General features: G+C 37.6%; 1 protein-coding gene across 4 annotated transcripts in view; it reads left to right on the plus strand.

Moving 5' to 3' along the window:
• Positions 1-703: 703 nt before the first annotated feature.
• The window catches only part of LOC116813300 (suppression of tumorigenicity 18 protein), a 110,877-nt gene continuing 93,939 nt past the window's right edge, over positions 704-17,641 (plus strand). The window contains exons 1-4 of one of the 4 annotated variants that reach the window (XM_032759797.2): positions 704-1,051; positions 3,903-4,062; positions 7,544-7,598; positions 9,695-9,725. In XM_032759797.2, coding sequence (XP_032615688.1) covers positions 7,544-7,598; positions 9,695-9,725 — 86 coding nt within the window. In that variant the 5' untranslated portion in view covers positions 704-1,051; positions 3,903-4,062. Of the gene's footprint in view, positions 1,052-2,978; positions 2,999-3,902; positions 4,063-7,543; positions 7,599-9,694; positions 9,726-17,641 lie in introns of those variants that run through there. The other 3 variants (XM_032759795.2, XM_032759796.1, XM_032759798.2) reach the window with 3 other exon arrangements.

A 17,641-nucleotide genomic window follows, 5' to 3' on the forward strand; every position in this document is an offset into this window, starting at 1 on the left:
GAGTTTTATCTCCATTTTTCCCCAGGAACCACAGTTGCCGACTTGAGTTGAAGAAGCATCTACTTAATGTCTGGTCAAATCCTACAAGAAATACAGAAACCTATGATTAAAAAGCTGAGCACTTTGATATACTGCAAAGAGTAGAGAAGGCAGGACGGTAGAAATCTTCTGCAAGGAAGGTTGGTGGCTTGTGTTTTAAAACATCAGAACTGCCAGACATAAACATTTTAAATGTGCATGGATACATGTGATATTTGTATAAATTGGTTCCTCTAGTATGTTGAGTGCACGACACTTAATTTCAAAGTTTTCTCTCAAGGGCCAAATAGCCTGATGAAAACTGATTCTGTGCTCATCCCTGGGACCAAATAGAGGTGAGGCACCTCTGTGTATGATGACTGAACACAGAGTAAACCAAGGGCAAATCATTTCATTGGACGACAAGTTAAAACATTAGCAAAAGGATTAGTATCATGTTATGATGGTCTCATTAAAAAGAACCCTAAGTAACAAAAGAGTACATTTTGGATCTGCCTTTTCTGACCGCTTGAGTATAGTACATTCCAAATCTTGTCTCAACTTTTTATTTTGGTGGTTAAAAGTAAAAATAATAGTAATGATCATTAAGAGTCCCTCTTATCTAATTTCCCAACTAAACTGAAGAAGTAATAGAGAGGTAGGTAGATAGATATAGATAGATAGATCGAGATAGGTAGTTTGGAAATAAAGACAAAAATAAATTTGGCTTACCTTAAAAAATAAAAAACTATTTTTCCCATTGATACATAGCATAAAAATTGTCATTCTATTTCTACTGTAGTACAATCAAACTATAGATAGGTGTCAACACTTTGTTGATTGTTCACTTAAGTGTTTATTGCTGCTCTTCTATTTATTTGTCCAGCCTGATATGCTTTTCTTGTTTGATTTCTTATCTCAATAGAATGAATTTCAGGATTTATCACTAAATCAGACAAAGTCATTTATTTAGTCCCCCTGACACAGCAGGGTAAACTGAGTTGGCATACAAGTTACCTGGAGAAAAAGAGAGGTAAGGCAACATTTTTATTTATTAAAAAGTAGAACACGTTGAAAGAAAATGAATTCAATCAAAGAATTTATACGAAAGCTCTCCTTTACAACAGCTCCTTCTCTGTGGATTCGCTTACAAATTTATTGTTAGTGCTGAATTTAGAATTGTGATTTTTGTCAGAAACACAGCTATTTAATATTTTAAAATATTAAATAGGCCAAGTCCTCTGAGCCTACAAACACTTTTGCATATTGATTGGTATGTATTATTTGTTCACACGTTTGCCTTTAAAGAAAGTTTCATTGTTAAAATGGTTTTCAAAATCCAGTTTACATTCATTTGTGTTAGAAATTAGTTTGTTTATGGATTAAGAGTAAATAAGCAAGATTTTAAAAGCACAATGTTTTAAAAAGTACTGTGGATGACTTCTGGAGTGAATTTATGCAAACACTAAAAAGTAATAATTGGATTATTCTTGAGAGAAATGTATTTCAAATGATCTATCCCTATATGAAGGAGCTTGATTTCTAACATTGACATATTTTGCAACAGATGCATCTCAAAATATCAGCAAGAAAAAAATTGTAAAGGCCCTTTTAGTGTGTTACTTGCCCTGAGTTTTCTTTAAACTGGGCATATTAAAAATATACATCAAAAAACAAACCATCTTCTAAAACATAAAGCTGGAGATTGCCCCCTAATGTCACAAAGCTGTGACTCTGAGGCCGTGGTACAGTGACTAATAGAAATCCCTGGCACAAGTTGGTTACCTAAGGGAATAATAGGACTATTTGCTGGAGTCATTTGGCAAAAAGACACCAACACATGGCTTTGGTTTATATTCAGCATTGCCAGTTGCACAAAGTTGCAGGATGAAGGCTACACCAGCAATGACAACTCAGAAATCAGAGAGAATCAAAACCAATGATTCACCTTATAATGCTACCCAAGCTTGTTTCAGGTCTCAGGTTTCTTTTATGGCAGTGCATTTCTAAGAAGCTCTAGGAAATTTCCTTTGAAAATCATCTCTTCTGGGGGGAATGTGCCTACACATGGCCCTTAGGAAGATCTGCTTCCCAGAAAACTGTACTTAAAATGACAGTGGACTGAATCTATTTTTTCCTTTGAGTTTGGTATTTACAGATGTAGGAGGGATTAGGGGAGACAAGGAGAAGGATCATAAATCCAAAGTGCACACATCCTTCGATTCTTCAGCTCTCTATATAGAGCCAAAGACAGTACAATAAGAGGCATACAAGAACAGAGCATTGAAATCAAGAATAGTGTGCAAATAAAAGATGAAAAGTTCTGGAAATTATAAATATGTTGTCACAGATGGTGTAAAAAAGACATGGTTTTGTTAGAGTTTAGTTTTTTTTAAGTTTACTTTCTGAATTCGCTCCTATTCGTCCTGAGTTATTAATAAATGTATGAAAACAAAACTAGAAAAATAAGAGGAAAGGAAGAACAGAGAAAAAAACATACTTAAACATTCTTAGTACTCCTCTCCACAAGTTAACTGGCATCCTTTTAGTACTGCAGCTCATTTTTCCCATGATTTCTCCTTGTGTGACAGGTAAACATCTTTGCTCCCATTGTGAGCTGCCCCAAAGCTATGTTTAAAACAAAGTGATGCCAGAATCATCAAAAGAAAGGGCACTCAATGTAAGATTCTTTGTTCTTCAATCTGGCCAAATTTCAGTCCAAGATGCTGGCATCATCTAGTTGTTTGGTTTTCTGGGCCTAGGCATTTCCGACTTCCTCAGATTTTCTTCATCATTTTTTTTAAAAATGTGATTTTTGAAAAGGAAGCGTCCACTATAGATAAAGCGTTCCTCATGGAGAGGACCCCAGCAGCTCTTCTCAGCAGCCACAGATCTTCCTCCCACCAATGCTGTGAGTCCCCAGGACTGAAACGACATCTCACAAGAGCAATGTGACACAGCGACAGAACCGCACTGCCAGGTCAAAAATCTCAGGCGATGAGCACAGCAAAATCTTGCTCAAAAGGGAGCTTACTGCAAGTTGAATGTGTGTGATGGACTTCTCAAATTAAGAGTGGCAGCTGGGCGCAGTGGCTCACGCCTGTAATCCCAGCACTTTGGGAGGCCTAGGCGGGTGGATCACCTGAGGTCAGGAGTTCAAGACCAGCCTGACCAACATGGTGAAACCCAGTCTCTACTAAAAAAAAAAAAAAAAAAAAAAAAATTAGCCAGGCATGGTGACACACACCTTTAATCCCAGCTACTCGAGAGGCTGAGGCAGGAGAATCACTTGAACCCGGGAGGCAGAGGTGAGGTTGCAGTGAGCCGAGATCATGCCATTGCACTCCAGCCTGGGCAACAAGAGCAAAACCTCATCTCAAAAAAAAAAAAAAAAAAAAAAAAAAAAAGAGTAGCTACCTGCATGATATATCTATCTAACTAGACAGTGTTACAATTAATTTTATAAGGGTTTTCAGAAAGTGCCCTCAAAACATTGTGGTCACCATGACATTTTCTGCAATTATTAAGAAACTCAAGACTACTTATAAATGTATATTATAAATATATATTGAGGTATATTATAAATATATATTAATGTCTAGAGCCCTGTTGATAGAAACAAAACCTCAACATAACCAAGGGATTTCTTATGTTCAGTTTTGTAATAAGTAATTAAATTTTTACTTGGACAGCTGGGTTTTGTTTTGTGTTTTTGTTTTTGTTTTATTTGCCATTAGGTTAAAATAGAATTTTAAGTGAAAAATAAAATCTAAGGGAAATAAAACCTCCCCACATGTCAGTAATTGGCTTGTGTGAATGAAAGCAAAATTGAGTTTATGAATTCTGTGTCCTGCTCCTTGAATCTCTTGCCTCCCACAAAACAGCAATTCCAGGACTTCCTCTTCAGCCTAAAAGAAGGTACCAGATCTGTGCACTGGGGCGATGTGGAAGAGACCTGCTTATTGCCCCTGATGTAAGCTCCAGTAAGAAAAGACGTCAAGTACAAGTACTAGGAAATCACTGTATACATCTGTTTATAGGTTTGTAAGTACATAAAGATATTAAATGAGAGCTTTCCAAATTCAACCCAAGAGTTCAATTTCATTTTCTGGTCATTTTTCTTCCTCATTGTATACCTGCTTATTTCCATCTTTAGCTCTTGCATGTTTTCCTCCAAGTTTGCTTTTTTGGCCTTCTTTATTTTATACATGTCTTTTCCTCTTGCCATTTCACCTTGCATTCACCCCTCTCCCCAGAAAACTGGGACATTAAGCCCTTTTCAAAGTTTTTTTCATGGCATTATTAAGAATTACAGACTGAGCAAGAACCACATTTTTCTCCTTTTTATATAAATATTATAGATAATAAGTTGGTACTTATTTAAACTGAACTTTTTTCTTAAAGTAGTTTCAAGTTAGGGAAAATAAGAGTGGCAGAGTTTACCATTACTGTTTTTACTCCTATGGAGAAGTACATTCTTAAAGCCAGGAGGAAACCATTATAGGAATTTCAGAATATATCTTCTGTCAGTTTTCATCTATAATGAGGTATATGAGAATGAAGTATATTAATGCCCTAAGAAATCTGGAAAGGGACAGCTTTTTTAAAAATAAAACCTCTGTTTTGAGAAAACAAATGACTCATTAGGTTTTACAGACATAATTGCAAGCTTGTCAATAGTATTCGGGACTTAAGCAGTAAAGACGATCAAGTCTTCTTTTCCAGGGGAAAGAAAACAAAGTTCCCAATAAGAAGTGTAATTTTCAAGACTGCAGTAGAAGTTAGGTTGATTTCTTGAATCATACCATAATCATGTGCCTCATCTCTAATTCCGGAAGACTTTGAAAGAATGATAATCTACCTCCACCCCACCCCAGGGGCCTGAACACACACACTGACGTAGAAATCTTTTTCCACTTCTAATGATCCATTACTTGGACAAGGTACTCATTGAATATGAGGACTGATTTTACAAAAATTAAACCTACCCATTGACAATTTATTGAGGTCAGTGAGAATAATCCAAATGAAGAATACTTAAAATATCTACTCCTATAGACAAGGTTCTAGAAACCAAAACCTATTTTTGAATTGAGATCTATGAGAAGAAAGAACCATCTCACGAACGATAAAGTCTCCACACTGAAAAACACATATGCCTTCGGTTTCTTATGTTCTTATTCCCCAGTGAGCCCCAGACTTGAGTAGACACAATGTAGTAACTTCTGTTTTCTACATGTGAAGAAGAGAAAGCAAGTGAAACAGTTGAGTTGTATATTATGGCCTTGATCCATTTCACTCCTGCAACTTGACCCACAAGTTAAATTTGAAAACTTAGTTCTATGAATGAGTTCTCAGTTTTTAAATATGTTTGTATAGGATATCTATATCCTATACCAACAAGAGGACAATAGCTCAAACAGAACACAATTATGAGACCAGCATTCCAAGCACAGTCAAAGGGAGGTCCATGAATATTTATGTATCCCTTCCAATGACTTTAGTGGGGAGCGGCTGCCTGGAGTGGTGACAAGGCAACCAGGCCCTTGGGTAGCTGAATTGCAAAATAGAATTCAGCTTAAAGCCAGTGTAAAGAAGATTGCACTTAAGCATGCTTCTGAAATTTTGATTTGTATCCACTGGCACTCTTTGCAGGTTGTGTTTCAGTTTTGCTAAAGAAACTCATGGAGTTCATCTTTGCCTTTTGGGCAATTCTTCAGAGTGGTTAGGGTGAGTTAATAGCATCCATGTGGCAAGATAACAATGGGTTGGTGTTGCTTTGTGGAGGCTCACACATAAAAGTGGCTTCCTGAGAAATATCTGTTGGTTTTCATCATTTTCACCCTCACATGCTACTGATCTCTCATAATCTAGTTATTCATTTAGCACATGGAGGGGCTTTTGCTAGAGTTGAGCCACTTTGTATGCAACAGAGATACTCACGGGAGGAGGGGGATTTCACAACACAGTGCTTACTATCCTGAGTAAACCAAGCCATTTTCATCTTAGGCAGTGTCACATCTGTCATAAACTCATGTGGTTTGAAAAGAAGGAAAATCGACAGGAAAAAAATCACCCCGGTTTTACTGTTGTTTTCTCTTATTGTGTAGTTTTAAAGTATTCATAACAATGGACCATTTTATTTAGACTATAGCAACTGCTGTTCAGCAAAGGCAGTGAACACTTTTTGTTTGCTAGTTTAAAAAGCAGTTCAACGATTGGTGTGGTGTTTATTATGAAATGATGACAAAAGAGTTCTGGTGGTTTTAATAGTTTTAGCTTATGAGAGCTGTCGTTAATTTTGTCTGTAGTGTTGCAGGTGAAAAAATTCACAATGGATAAATAGTCTATATTGGTTTAACTGAACATAATATATAGTGTGTTCTGGAGTTGTTTGTCTCAATAGACTATAGTAATCAAAAGTAATGAACCTATTATGTGCAGGACCTTGGAGAGCGTCGAATGGCAGTAAAAGTGTGGCACATAAAAGGTTTATTAAAGGAAATTAAAGTCCATCATTGCCACACCTGCTCCCCTATTATAAGTCTATGGCAGGTCAGTGCCTTCAATCACAACTCAGCCTCTGAGAGCAGAAATGCGGCTCCCATTACCATTGCAGTCACACTGCATCGGAGCTAGTGTCAGGATTTAAGGATGGGAGCCACTGAGCGCACCTTCTGCCTGCCTCTGATTTTCAACAAGCAAAGCAACTTATTTATATTTAAGAATTCCTTCTGATAATGTGCAGAAGTGAATTAAACTAAGAGATGATTCGCAGATTCTAGTGAAATTGATGGGTGTATCAAGGTCAGAGTCTGAAAACAACAGGCTTTTGAAGTCTTTGCATCCCTTTGATAATTGATTTGATGACATTTAAAATATTTAGTAATGATGTTTTGGAGAATTTGATACTGACACATATATCACTCAAATTTCACCTTCCTTATACATTTGAATGATTATAACTGATATTTATTCTGAAATTCTGAGAGTAAACATATGTCATTGTTGATAATCAAAATTTCTAATGGTATTTTCTGGGGGCATTTCAGGGATTTGTCTTCATGGTGCTTTTTTACACGAGGAATCATTTTTTTCCAAGCTTAGAAAGAGATATGTATCAGGAAGAGTCTGGAAATGTAAAAGGACTTAGGTTTTAGTAAACTGATCTGAAATCTTTTGGTTTGACATGTGAGGTTTCATCTCCTTCACAGCCACTGTTAATGAGATGAGGCTTTTTCTATCTTTGTAATGCCAGAAGTGTTTGAGTCACTTCAAACACTTGTGGACAAGGACATCTGCCCTCTTGTCGCTGTTCTCTCTGGTTTCCAGCAACTGTAGATGTATTTCCAAAGCTGGTGGTATGTGGGGGGAGTCACAGTTATGTACTATAGAGCTGGGCTGTGAGTCAAGAGCATGGAAGGCTACTGTTTTTCATAATGACCTTCAGAACTTCTAATTACATGTTTTCATATTTTGGTCAATGTCAAAGGAATGACCTCAGGACTTTGTGTTCATGTTATAGATGGATGCAGAGGCTGAAGATAAAACACTGCGTACTCGCTCTAAAGGAACCGAGGGTGAGTTAGCAAGCAGGTTCTATGACACTATGCCCACCACACCATGAAATATGAGAGTTCCAGTGCTCAGTCCCTCACGTGCAGTCAGAATGATTACAACTTCCTCGGGGCTTCTTTTTTCAAATCAAGCCAGGACACTGGCTCTTGGCACAGAGAGGCAAAATATTATGAATTAGGAGTTAAAGAACTCAGAAAAGTCCAAATGATATATGATGCTAATTTTTACAAAATGCAATCATGAGTGGATTTGAACATCACGCAAAACAGCATAAGGTTTAGCAAGTGAAGGATGTTCCATGGAAACTTTCAAATTATGGAAGTCATCTTTAATGGCCAAGGGAAAAGACAGAATTGCTAGTTTATTGCCAAAGCAGGTTTTGATTTGTATGTTATCTGGCTTAGTGGCTCCCAACCTAAACTTAGTTTAAGTAAACTGGTGGTGTTTGTTTTTTGACTGTCTCTGCTGGGAATTTCCAGCAGCTCTGATGTTTGGAAGGTTTAACTTGCTGGTTATCCCTCTCTTTTTGTAACCAACAGATGGTAATGTAATATTGAAATATAAACAGGCCCTTGATGATCTAAACATCTGGAAAACAGGATTGACTGGCAATAATACCCCTTAAGGAAAATAAATTTTATTATAATTGGCTATATTTTTGTGACCCTTAATTCTAAGTGGAAAACTCTAGGTTCACCACAGCCTCTGAAAACACTCTGGATAGCTGTTCCCCACCCACCCCAACCCACCCTCCTCGGAGTCCACCTCACAGAGGAAAAGCTGCGGCAAAGCCGTGACCCTGCAGCCCTTTAGGAGGGTGTTCAGATGTACAGTTGACAGCGGCTGATCAAATGGAATGCTTTCATTATCTGTATATTTGTATATGTAGTCAAGGTAGTTAATTCCTGTTTGAGCAAAGTCCAGAATCCCAACATTTTTAATAAATTCAAGGAAAATTTTTTTTCAGTTACAATATAACCATGGTTATCATTAACCATGGTAACCAAAGTGCAGAATAATGCTATGCTCATATGAGACTTTTTTCTACCTAAACAGAATTTTTATACTGTATTATTTTCCAGTCTTATTTTATATTACTTTTAAAGTAACCACGTTATATATCCTAATATTTGGAATGTAGTATTTCTAAACAGTAGCTTTTTTATGGAGCAAACTTCTCAATAGGATACCAGCTTAAGAAAAGCAGTTTGTCCCACTATTTGGAATAAGCTTATGCCTGCTATAAATATCAGCATGCTAGAGTGTGTATTTGGATTATTTGAATTTCTTATTTTGACTTCTAAAAGCACACTACTCTGTCATACTTTTAAAATGTGGGTTTTTTTAAAATTTGCAATTCCTTTTGGACTTTATATTCCTCTGGCACAGGCATGAACACCCTTAATAGAGCCAAAATGTTCTTCTAGAAATGAAACAACTGTTTCTCGTGAGGCATGAGTAATCTTTAAAACCACCTGTTGTCTCTCTCAATATGCTGCTTATCCTCGTGTAGGCAGGTATTTATAAACATGAACTTCTTTAGTTCCCATCATTTAAGTCAGAAAAATCAAAGCTGTTTTTCCTGTAAGTTCATTTTTAAAAGGTTGGTGATATTAACATGGCTGAAGCTCATCCTCCCCTTTCTATATGGAGGAAGTTTATGAGTAAAAGCAAGGGACATATTTATTTAGTAAAGCTTTACCAGTTTTTTTTGAATATGTGTTTAATATTAATAAAGATATAATCTTGGGATTCCTTTTGAATAATTTTGTACTAAAAATAAAATGTATTTTAAAAATAATCTGAGTCATTTGTGCTCCTGTGAATTTTCAATGAATCTCTAAGGACAGGTACCTGGAAAATCCAATCTATGATCACCAGGCCCCAGGTTCACCCAAGGTACTAAACCCACAGTCGGTCTATTCTGAGCCATATCCATCTGTCCTCTCATCTCCAAAGAACCAGAACAAGAAAAGATGAACCCACCCAGTGAGAAACTTATTGGTCGTTACTTCTAGGTTGGTGAAAAGTTTCCATTTTACAGTTTTGAAAATTATCAACTGATTGTGTCTTTTTTTTTTTCTTTTTTTGTCAACAGTGCCAATGGATTCGGTAATCCAGGAGCTCAGGTAAGATTTACCCTATGTTACTTTTTTTTTCACATTAATGGGCTTTGATTATTCGAATGATTTGTACTTCTCAAGCCTCAGAATACTATTTTTAGCAGAAGGAATTGGCTATAGGCTTTCCATCCAGACGCTCTGTATGCACCAAGAAGGCGGAGGAGAATGATTGTACTGATACTTGATCCTGAACAACTCAATCTATTGTATTAATGAAATAACGAAACAATGTTTTGCTGTGATGTGAGTAGTAGCCCACTTTTCTTCATCAAGCATGTGCTCCCTTTGTGCACACCTTGCATGCTGTTGGATTTCACACTGATGGTCAGGGAAGAGCTGAGCTGTTATCCATGAACCTGACTGATGGATAACCCAGATCCTAAGTTATCCACTTCTTGCATTAAATAATTAGATGATTCCAGGCCGAGGTGAGCAGATTTCCTGAGCTCAGGAGTTCGAGACCAGCCTGGGCAACACAGCGAAACCCCATCTACTAAAATATAAAAAATTAGCCAGCCATGGTGGTGTGTGCCTATAGTCCCAGCTACTCAGGAGGCTGAGGCAGGAGAATTGCTTGAACCCGGAAGCAGAGGTTGCAGTGAGCCGAGATCACACCACTGCACTCCAGCCTGGATGACTGAGTGAGACTCTATCTCAAAATAATAATAATAATAATAATAATAATAATAATAATAATTAGATGATTCCATCAGGTAACTCACTTTTTAAACTAAACATGGGAACATAATGTGACCAATAGTTTTTTTTAGTGGATTCATGCATTTTCATCATAGATATTGTTGCTACTACACTTCAGGCAATATTGTGAAAATTCAACCTTAACAGGTTTTCTAGGATAAATTCTAATTAGATTTTCTTTCAGAGTCTTTGTCAAGATATAGTTAAAAGAAAGTACATTTTTTTAAGAAGAAACATGTGCAGATGACATATTTTCTGTCAGGAACAAGATAATTGCTCTGTACATTTCTCTGCATGTGCTATTGACAACCTAGGAAGTCCCAAATCCACTATTTAGTCCACCTTTCCAGAAACAGCCATGGTCTGTATTTGTTCCTCAGGGAAGTGTTTGAAAAATGGAGGATGTGTAACAGTGTCTAATACACTTGAACTTTGTAAGGTATGCAATTTACACAGTTCTTTCTCCAGGCAACTGAGCTTGTGATTCCTCTAAAACAGGCTGTCACCATTGCTTCCATGTGGCTTATGATCTCTGTCATAGCCTTGGTTCATTTATGTAGCAAAACAATTATCTGTTAGAATTCATGCAGATGCTCTTCTCTGTGGAATTTGTCAGTAGGGAATCCATGGCCCTACCTGTGTAATCAATTTTGTCTTAAGAATTTTATTTTATTTTTATTTATTTTTTTTTTTTGAGACATGGTCTCAAACAGGGTCTCACTCTGTCTCCCAGGCTGGAGTGCAGTGGTACAATCACGGTTCACTGCAGCCTCAAACTCCTGGGCTCAGGAAATCCTCCTGCCTCAGCCTCTTGAGTAGCTGGGAGTACAGGTGTGTGCCACCACACCCAGCTAATTTTTATATTTTTAGTAGAGACAGAGTCTTGCTATGTTGCCTAGGCTGGTCTGAAACTCCTGGGCTCAAGCGTTCCTCCTACTTCGGCCAGAGCTTTGGGATTAACAGGAGTGAGCCACTGCACCTGGCTTAAGAATCTTAATTTTGAAAGTATTTTGATAAGAACAAGACATGTAGTATACCCCTGCGTTTGGACAGGATTAAACTGTTGAATAACCTTGCTCATTTAAATTATTGCCTATAAAATTTGCTCTTATTTAAAGTTCTTATATTTCTGGAGGCTTTATTTATGTCCCCTGTAGAATGGTCAAGAGAAGTTTAAAATGACCCAGTGCTCCAAGTGGGGGACGTGTTTGCAGTCCCTGGAGTGGTTTCTTGGTTCTTGTTGCAGAATCAGTGTGCCCATGGACACGAGGCCACTTACCTGGTGAGGGACACCAGAGTCTTTTAAAGGAATCAAGCCATTCAGAGAAAAAAAGGCCTTAATTCTAGTGACGTTTCTTGAAAACAACTTTTACACAAGAGAATCTTTAAGGAATTAATGTGTGTACACTGGCCTAAGAAGAAAAATATAATTCATAGAGAAAAAGTTAGGTATTAGCAGAGAGAAGCAAATTTGTGGGAAGAAATGTTTACTGTGCTGTATGTGGAGAAATAGAAATTACTATTTGAGCATGTCAGTAGCATTAATAATTATAATAAACTAATATATATATATATATTTTTTTTGAGATGGAGTTTCGCTCTTGTTGCCCAAGCTGGAGTGCAATGGCACAATCTCGGTTCACTGCAACTTCCGCCTCCTGGGTTCAAGTGATACTCTTGCCTCAGCCTCTCGAGTAGCTGGGATTACAGGCATGAGCCACCATGCTGGGCTAATTTTATATTTTTGGTAGAGACGGAGTTTCTCCATGTTGGTCAGGCTGGTCTCGAACTCCTAATCTCAGGTGATCCCCCGACCTCGGCCTCCCAAAGTGCTGGGATTACAGGCGTGAGCCACTGCACCCAGCCAATAAACTAATATTTATTGGGGTCCTATGTGCCAGACATTCTTGAGCTTTCTTAACCTCTATTATTTCACTTAATCCTCCCGATAGCCTTATTAGGCAGAAACTATGGTATTTCAATTTTCAGATGAATAAAGTGAAAATAAATAATTTATGGAAATAGCCCAAGGCTACACAGCTGGTAGGCAATCCAGACTTCTGACTCAAAGACCAACCTCTCACCCACCAGACTAGTCTTTCTCTCACACACAATTAATACTGTTTAGAGCAGAAACCAAAAAGTGATTTAAGCAACAGACTTCTCAGTCTATATTTTTAACTCTTATGGTTTATCTTTCAAACAACCTAGTTTTCTTAAATTTGGACAAATAATATACTTTAAGATAACAATGTTTTCTATTTTCCTAATTCTCTAAAGATTATTTTTTGTCAGATATTTCATTTTAACTAATTTGTTATTAGAGTAACTCAGAAAGCTGATGATAATTGCTGGGAAAATTTATAAACATCATTAATTCACCTATTTTTCTTTAATGAGACCCAGCTTATAAAAATCACTAAGTGATCATTTGAAATTTTATAATCATTTCTGTTCAACAGAATGACCACGCTTAGACAGGCAAGGTCCCAAGTTGCTTTTTTGTTGTTGTTGTTGTTGTTGTTGTTGTTGTTGTTGTTTGGCGGAGCCTCACTGTGTCTCCCAGGCTGGAGTATGGTGGCGCGATCTGGGCTCACTGCAAGCTCCGCCTCCCGGGTTCACGCCATTCTCCTGCCTCAGCCTCCCGAGCAGCTGGGACTACACCACCACGCTCGGCTGATTTTTTGTATTTTTAGTAGAAACGGGGTTTCACCGTGTTAGCCAGGATGGTCTCAATCTCCTGACCTCGTGATCCGCCCGCCTCGGCCTCCCAAAGTGCTGGGATTACAGGCGTGAGCCACGGCGCCCAGCCCAAGTTGTTTCTTAAGTAGTTTAAGTTGACCTAGACATAGATCTTTATTATTCTATATAAATCTTGGGAGAAAAGTACTGATTCATATGGAAGCTTATATTTTTAGCATCTCTTAAATTTTTGTCCATTTCTTGCAATTCCTCTTCCAATTTTTTCCACAGGTTTGTTGTGATCCAGCACAACTGTGTGCCTAAATTCTGAGTATCTTAGGAAATGTGGCATGTTTTCCCCAGTGTAAAAGTTATGGCTATTTTGTAGAGAACACTGGCAACTTTATTTGGTTCTTCTTTTTAGAATGCATTGGACATGTTATTGCTTCTAGAGCAACTACTTACAAAAATACTAATACAAATGAAACTAATTTAAATATACTGTATATTGTTCATGGCACTAATAAAATTGATACTGACATTCTCATCTTATTATACTCAATGTCAGCTACTATCATCACCATTAAAAAAGCAATTTATAACCACAGGCCCACCTTTAATCATATTCCTTATTAGCATTTCCAGTCTCTCCTCCAACACAATTCAGGTTACAGGTGGTGTGGAGAAGCCTCTCCTGTGTCTTTCTAAATCGTGACCATTGCATTATCTCTGCTCTTTTCTTTTATTACTATTATCCTTATTCTGAACCTCATGCTATTGCATCTACTAATATTGGTAATTGTCTCTTGCATTGTTAAAGTGTTTTTACGCCAGTCCAGCCCCCTTCCTCTAATTAGGAAAATATATTCTAGCCCCTGAAATTACTTTCCTATGTGACTACTTAGAGAGACAAATGAATTCAGGCCTCTTAAGTATATTAGAGTCAAATCTCTCTGTCTGTTCATGGTCTTTTTGCCGTGTACCAATTTGTCAGCTTAAGTTTGGTAATGAAAGTTTTAATTTAAGTTTCTCTCTTTGTTTTGTCTTACATAATTTCTTACTTTATATAAAATCCTATCATTTGGCAATTTAATGTAAGTTTTAAAATGTTAAATATTTTATGAGCTCTCTAATCAATTACAGATTTATTTTATTTGATTTTATTTATCTATTTATTTATTTATTTTTTGAGACAGGGTCTCACTCTGTCACCAAGGCTGGAGTACAGTAGTGTGACCTTGGCTCACTGGAGCCTCAACCTCCTGGGCTCAGGCAATCCTCCGACCTCAGCCTTTGGAATAGCTGGAACTACAGGCACGCGCCACCACACTCAGCTAATTTTGTTTATTTTCTGTGCAGATGAGGTTCTCACTATGTTGCTCTGACTGGTCTCCATCAAACTCTTGAGCTCAAGCAATCTTCTTGCCTTGGCCTCCCAAAGTGCTGGATTATAGGTGTGAGCCACCATGCCTGACCTAGTTATAGATTTAACAATAACATTTCATGAGTATGTGAAAATTGTTATGAATTACACATCTAGATGGCTTTCTCGTTTTTCTTTTATCTTATTTCATTCACTATAGTCTTTATATCAGTAATAGATACTTTAATATTTTGGAATTTTTTTAGAATTCAGTTTCCTTTAGTGGTCACGATTTTATTGGAACTTATTACATAAAGATTTCTGGAGGTGATAACTAAAGAAAAAAGTGAACTGATACTGATTTCTAATAGTAAGTCTTCCATAAGTCCATCAGCCAGGTAAAAGGAAATTAATCATTTTAATCACCAGGTTAGAGAAAAGAAGGGAGAAACTCTCTTCTTTCCTTTTGTTGGTATCATTTCCAAATGTGGGGCTCAATGCCTGTTTTAGAGATTTAATAGCATAACTACTATATCATGTTGGCAATGTACCTTTTTCAATACCAGGCCAGACCTGAACATTAGAATCCAAGAAACTGACACCTTCAAAAAAACTTTTTACCTATAAACCACTTTGAGAGGGACTCAAGACTGATCACCCAAGAAGCTGATAATAAGGATTAATTTAGAAGTGTCCCTCCAGAGTGTGGGGGAGGCATCTGTAGGGTTCAGCCACCCCAGCATCAGCCTTGTCCATGCCTCTGTGTGATGGAGGGGCTCCGTGTGAAACATGAGCTCAGCTGGAGGCCTCACACCAACAGAAGCATTCCAGAGATTATTTTATGTTTACTGTACTGTTCTAACTAGGGCAGAAAAGTGTCTTAAAATACATTGGGGAAGCTTTCAATAAGAATAAAAACAAAAAAAGACTTTGTAGTTTAACAAGAAAAGCCGATGAACTCTAATGGTCTTGTATGTTTATGTATTTGCATAGCCTATTCTAGCATTTAGCACTGAAGGTGTATTGAGTGGGCCTCAACAGGTGCGCACTGAATGATTTGTGGGAACAATGTGCACAGCGTCTGGTTGGAGCCACAGAGAAAGCCCATAAGATTGTCGGGACAAATGACATTACCTGCATTTACTCATGTGCTGAGTTCATGGAAGTTAAGTGTTTTATACCTGGCCTGTGACAGGGAAGCCACTGAATCAGAGACAGGACTCAGGTCCCATCTCCAGTCCAGACCCCGCACCTCCTGCAGCTGCACCATATTGTCTGCTGCGACTGCAGGCTGCTGCATGCCACTTTACCATCCACACTTGGGGGGGCTATTAATTTAAATTTTATCAATAAATTAATAAATCAAGCTGAAAAATATCCTAACCTTCAGACAAATCCTGCCACATCTTCATAATTCTCTGCACTGCCAATTATAAAGAGACCGCTGGCCGGGTGTAGTGGCTCATCCCTGTAATCCCAGCACTTTGGGAGGCTAAGGCAGGTGGACCACTTGAGGTTAGGAGTTTCAGACCAGCTTGGCCAACATGGTGAAACCCTTTCTCTACTAAAAATATGAAAATTAGCCGGGGTGGCGGCACGCACCTGTAATCCCATCTACTCAGGAGGCTGAAGCAGGAGAATTGCTTGAACCCAGAAGGTGGAGGTTGCAGTAAGCCTAGATTGCACCACTGCACTCCAGCAGCCTGGGCAACAGAGTGAGACTCCATCAAAAATAAAATACAAATAAAATTAAAATTAAAAAAAAAATTTTTAAAAAAACAGACCACTACCATTTCCTTCTAAATTGTTTCCTAGGAGCTAATCATGTGATTTTAACCAAATGTTAAAATATCTAGGAAAGACTCAAATATACATCCATTTTATTTGTTTTTTCTTTTGAAATGCCATCTCCCAAGTGATGACCTATCAAGGGCCTTGTATTTCCAAGGCTGATTTTGCAGTATGGGATGTGTGAGTCATTTAACCTACACCTGAGGCCTGTAATAGTCATTTACAAATGGACTAAAAGTGGAATCCTCTTCCTTCGTAGTACCCTAACCACAAAGGACTAAATAGTCATGTTTTTCCAGTTTTTATTACATGTATGTAATAATATATATATATAATTATATAAATTACATGGTACATAATATATATAACTATTATTATACCAACCAACACAGTGTAATAAAGCATAGTGTGCGTGTGTGTATATATATATATGTATATACAAAATGGTGATTACACAGGACAGAGTACTCTCCAGCTTGTCTAAGGTCTACTTTAAATCTTAGTATCTGTATTTTAGAAAAATACTACGGCGCTAATGAATAAATGTCCATAGAGTTAAGAGACTCAGAAACAAAATAAGAGCAGGAAAACACGCTTTATTTTCTTTGCCTGTTTTTCTCTTCATTCAAATATTATCACAAGGGTATTGGTGGGCTCTGTCAACCAATAGATTACAGGAGTTGAGAGTCTAAGGCACTAACATCTCTAAAAATCAGATATCTTCTAAAACTGTGGCAAAATATCACCACTGCAGGCTGCATGTGAGGATTGACTTGCATTATTGCTTTTGCGTTGTCAGAGCTTACCTGCAGAGATAATTTTTTCATCCATTTGGCTTTTCTTTTCTTGTAACATAAATATTTTTACACAGCAGAATTTGCCACTCTTGACTGAGGGATGAATATTTCCTTTGATATTTTTTCTTGTGCCCTAGCATAGTATTAGATGTTGCAGTGGATACTCAATTCACAGCATCGGTAACAAACCCAGGATATTATGTAACAGCATTGATGTGGGTGAGAATAGATCACGTCCAGCTTGGGACTCAGAGGCGCCCCTGGAGCCCGCCGGCTCAGAACCATGGGATCCCCTGGGGGCTCACTAGAAATGCAGACTCCAAGGCTCCCTCTCGCCTTTTAACAGGATTTATAAGAAATTAACGGGCCTTTGGAAGTTTGAGAGGCACACATCACAGAGACCATAGGTTGGACTTTACTAATTACTTAAAAAAACTCTTCTCACCATTGCTAATTTTCAGTGGTAGAAGGTTGGCTGAAAAGTCAAGAGTCTGGGTTTCTTTGGTATTTTCTTGATCTATGAATTCTTGGGGAATGTTAATCATTGTTTGCATTTCTACTTGAAGTAAAGCAGCAGAATACAGAACAAA

The sequence above is a fragment of the Hylobates moloch genome, unplaced genomic scaffold (assembly GCF_009828535.3).
Source record: "Hylobates moloch isolate HMO894 unplaced genomic scaffold, HMol_V3 SCAFFOLD_9, whole genome shotgun sequence".
NCBI classification, from domain to species: Eukaryota; Metazoa; Chordata; class Mammalia; order Primates; family Hylobatidae; genus Hylobates; species Hylobates moloch.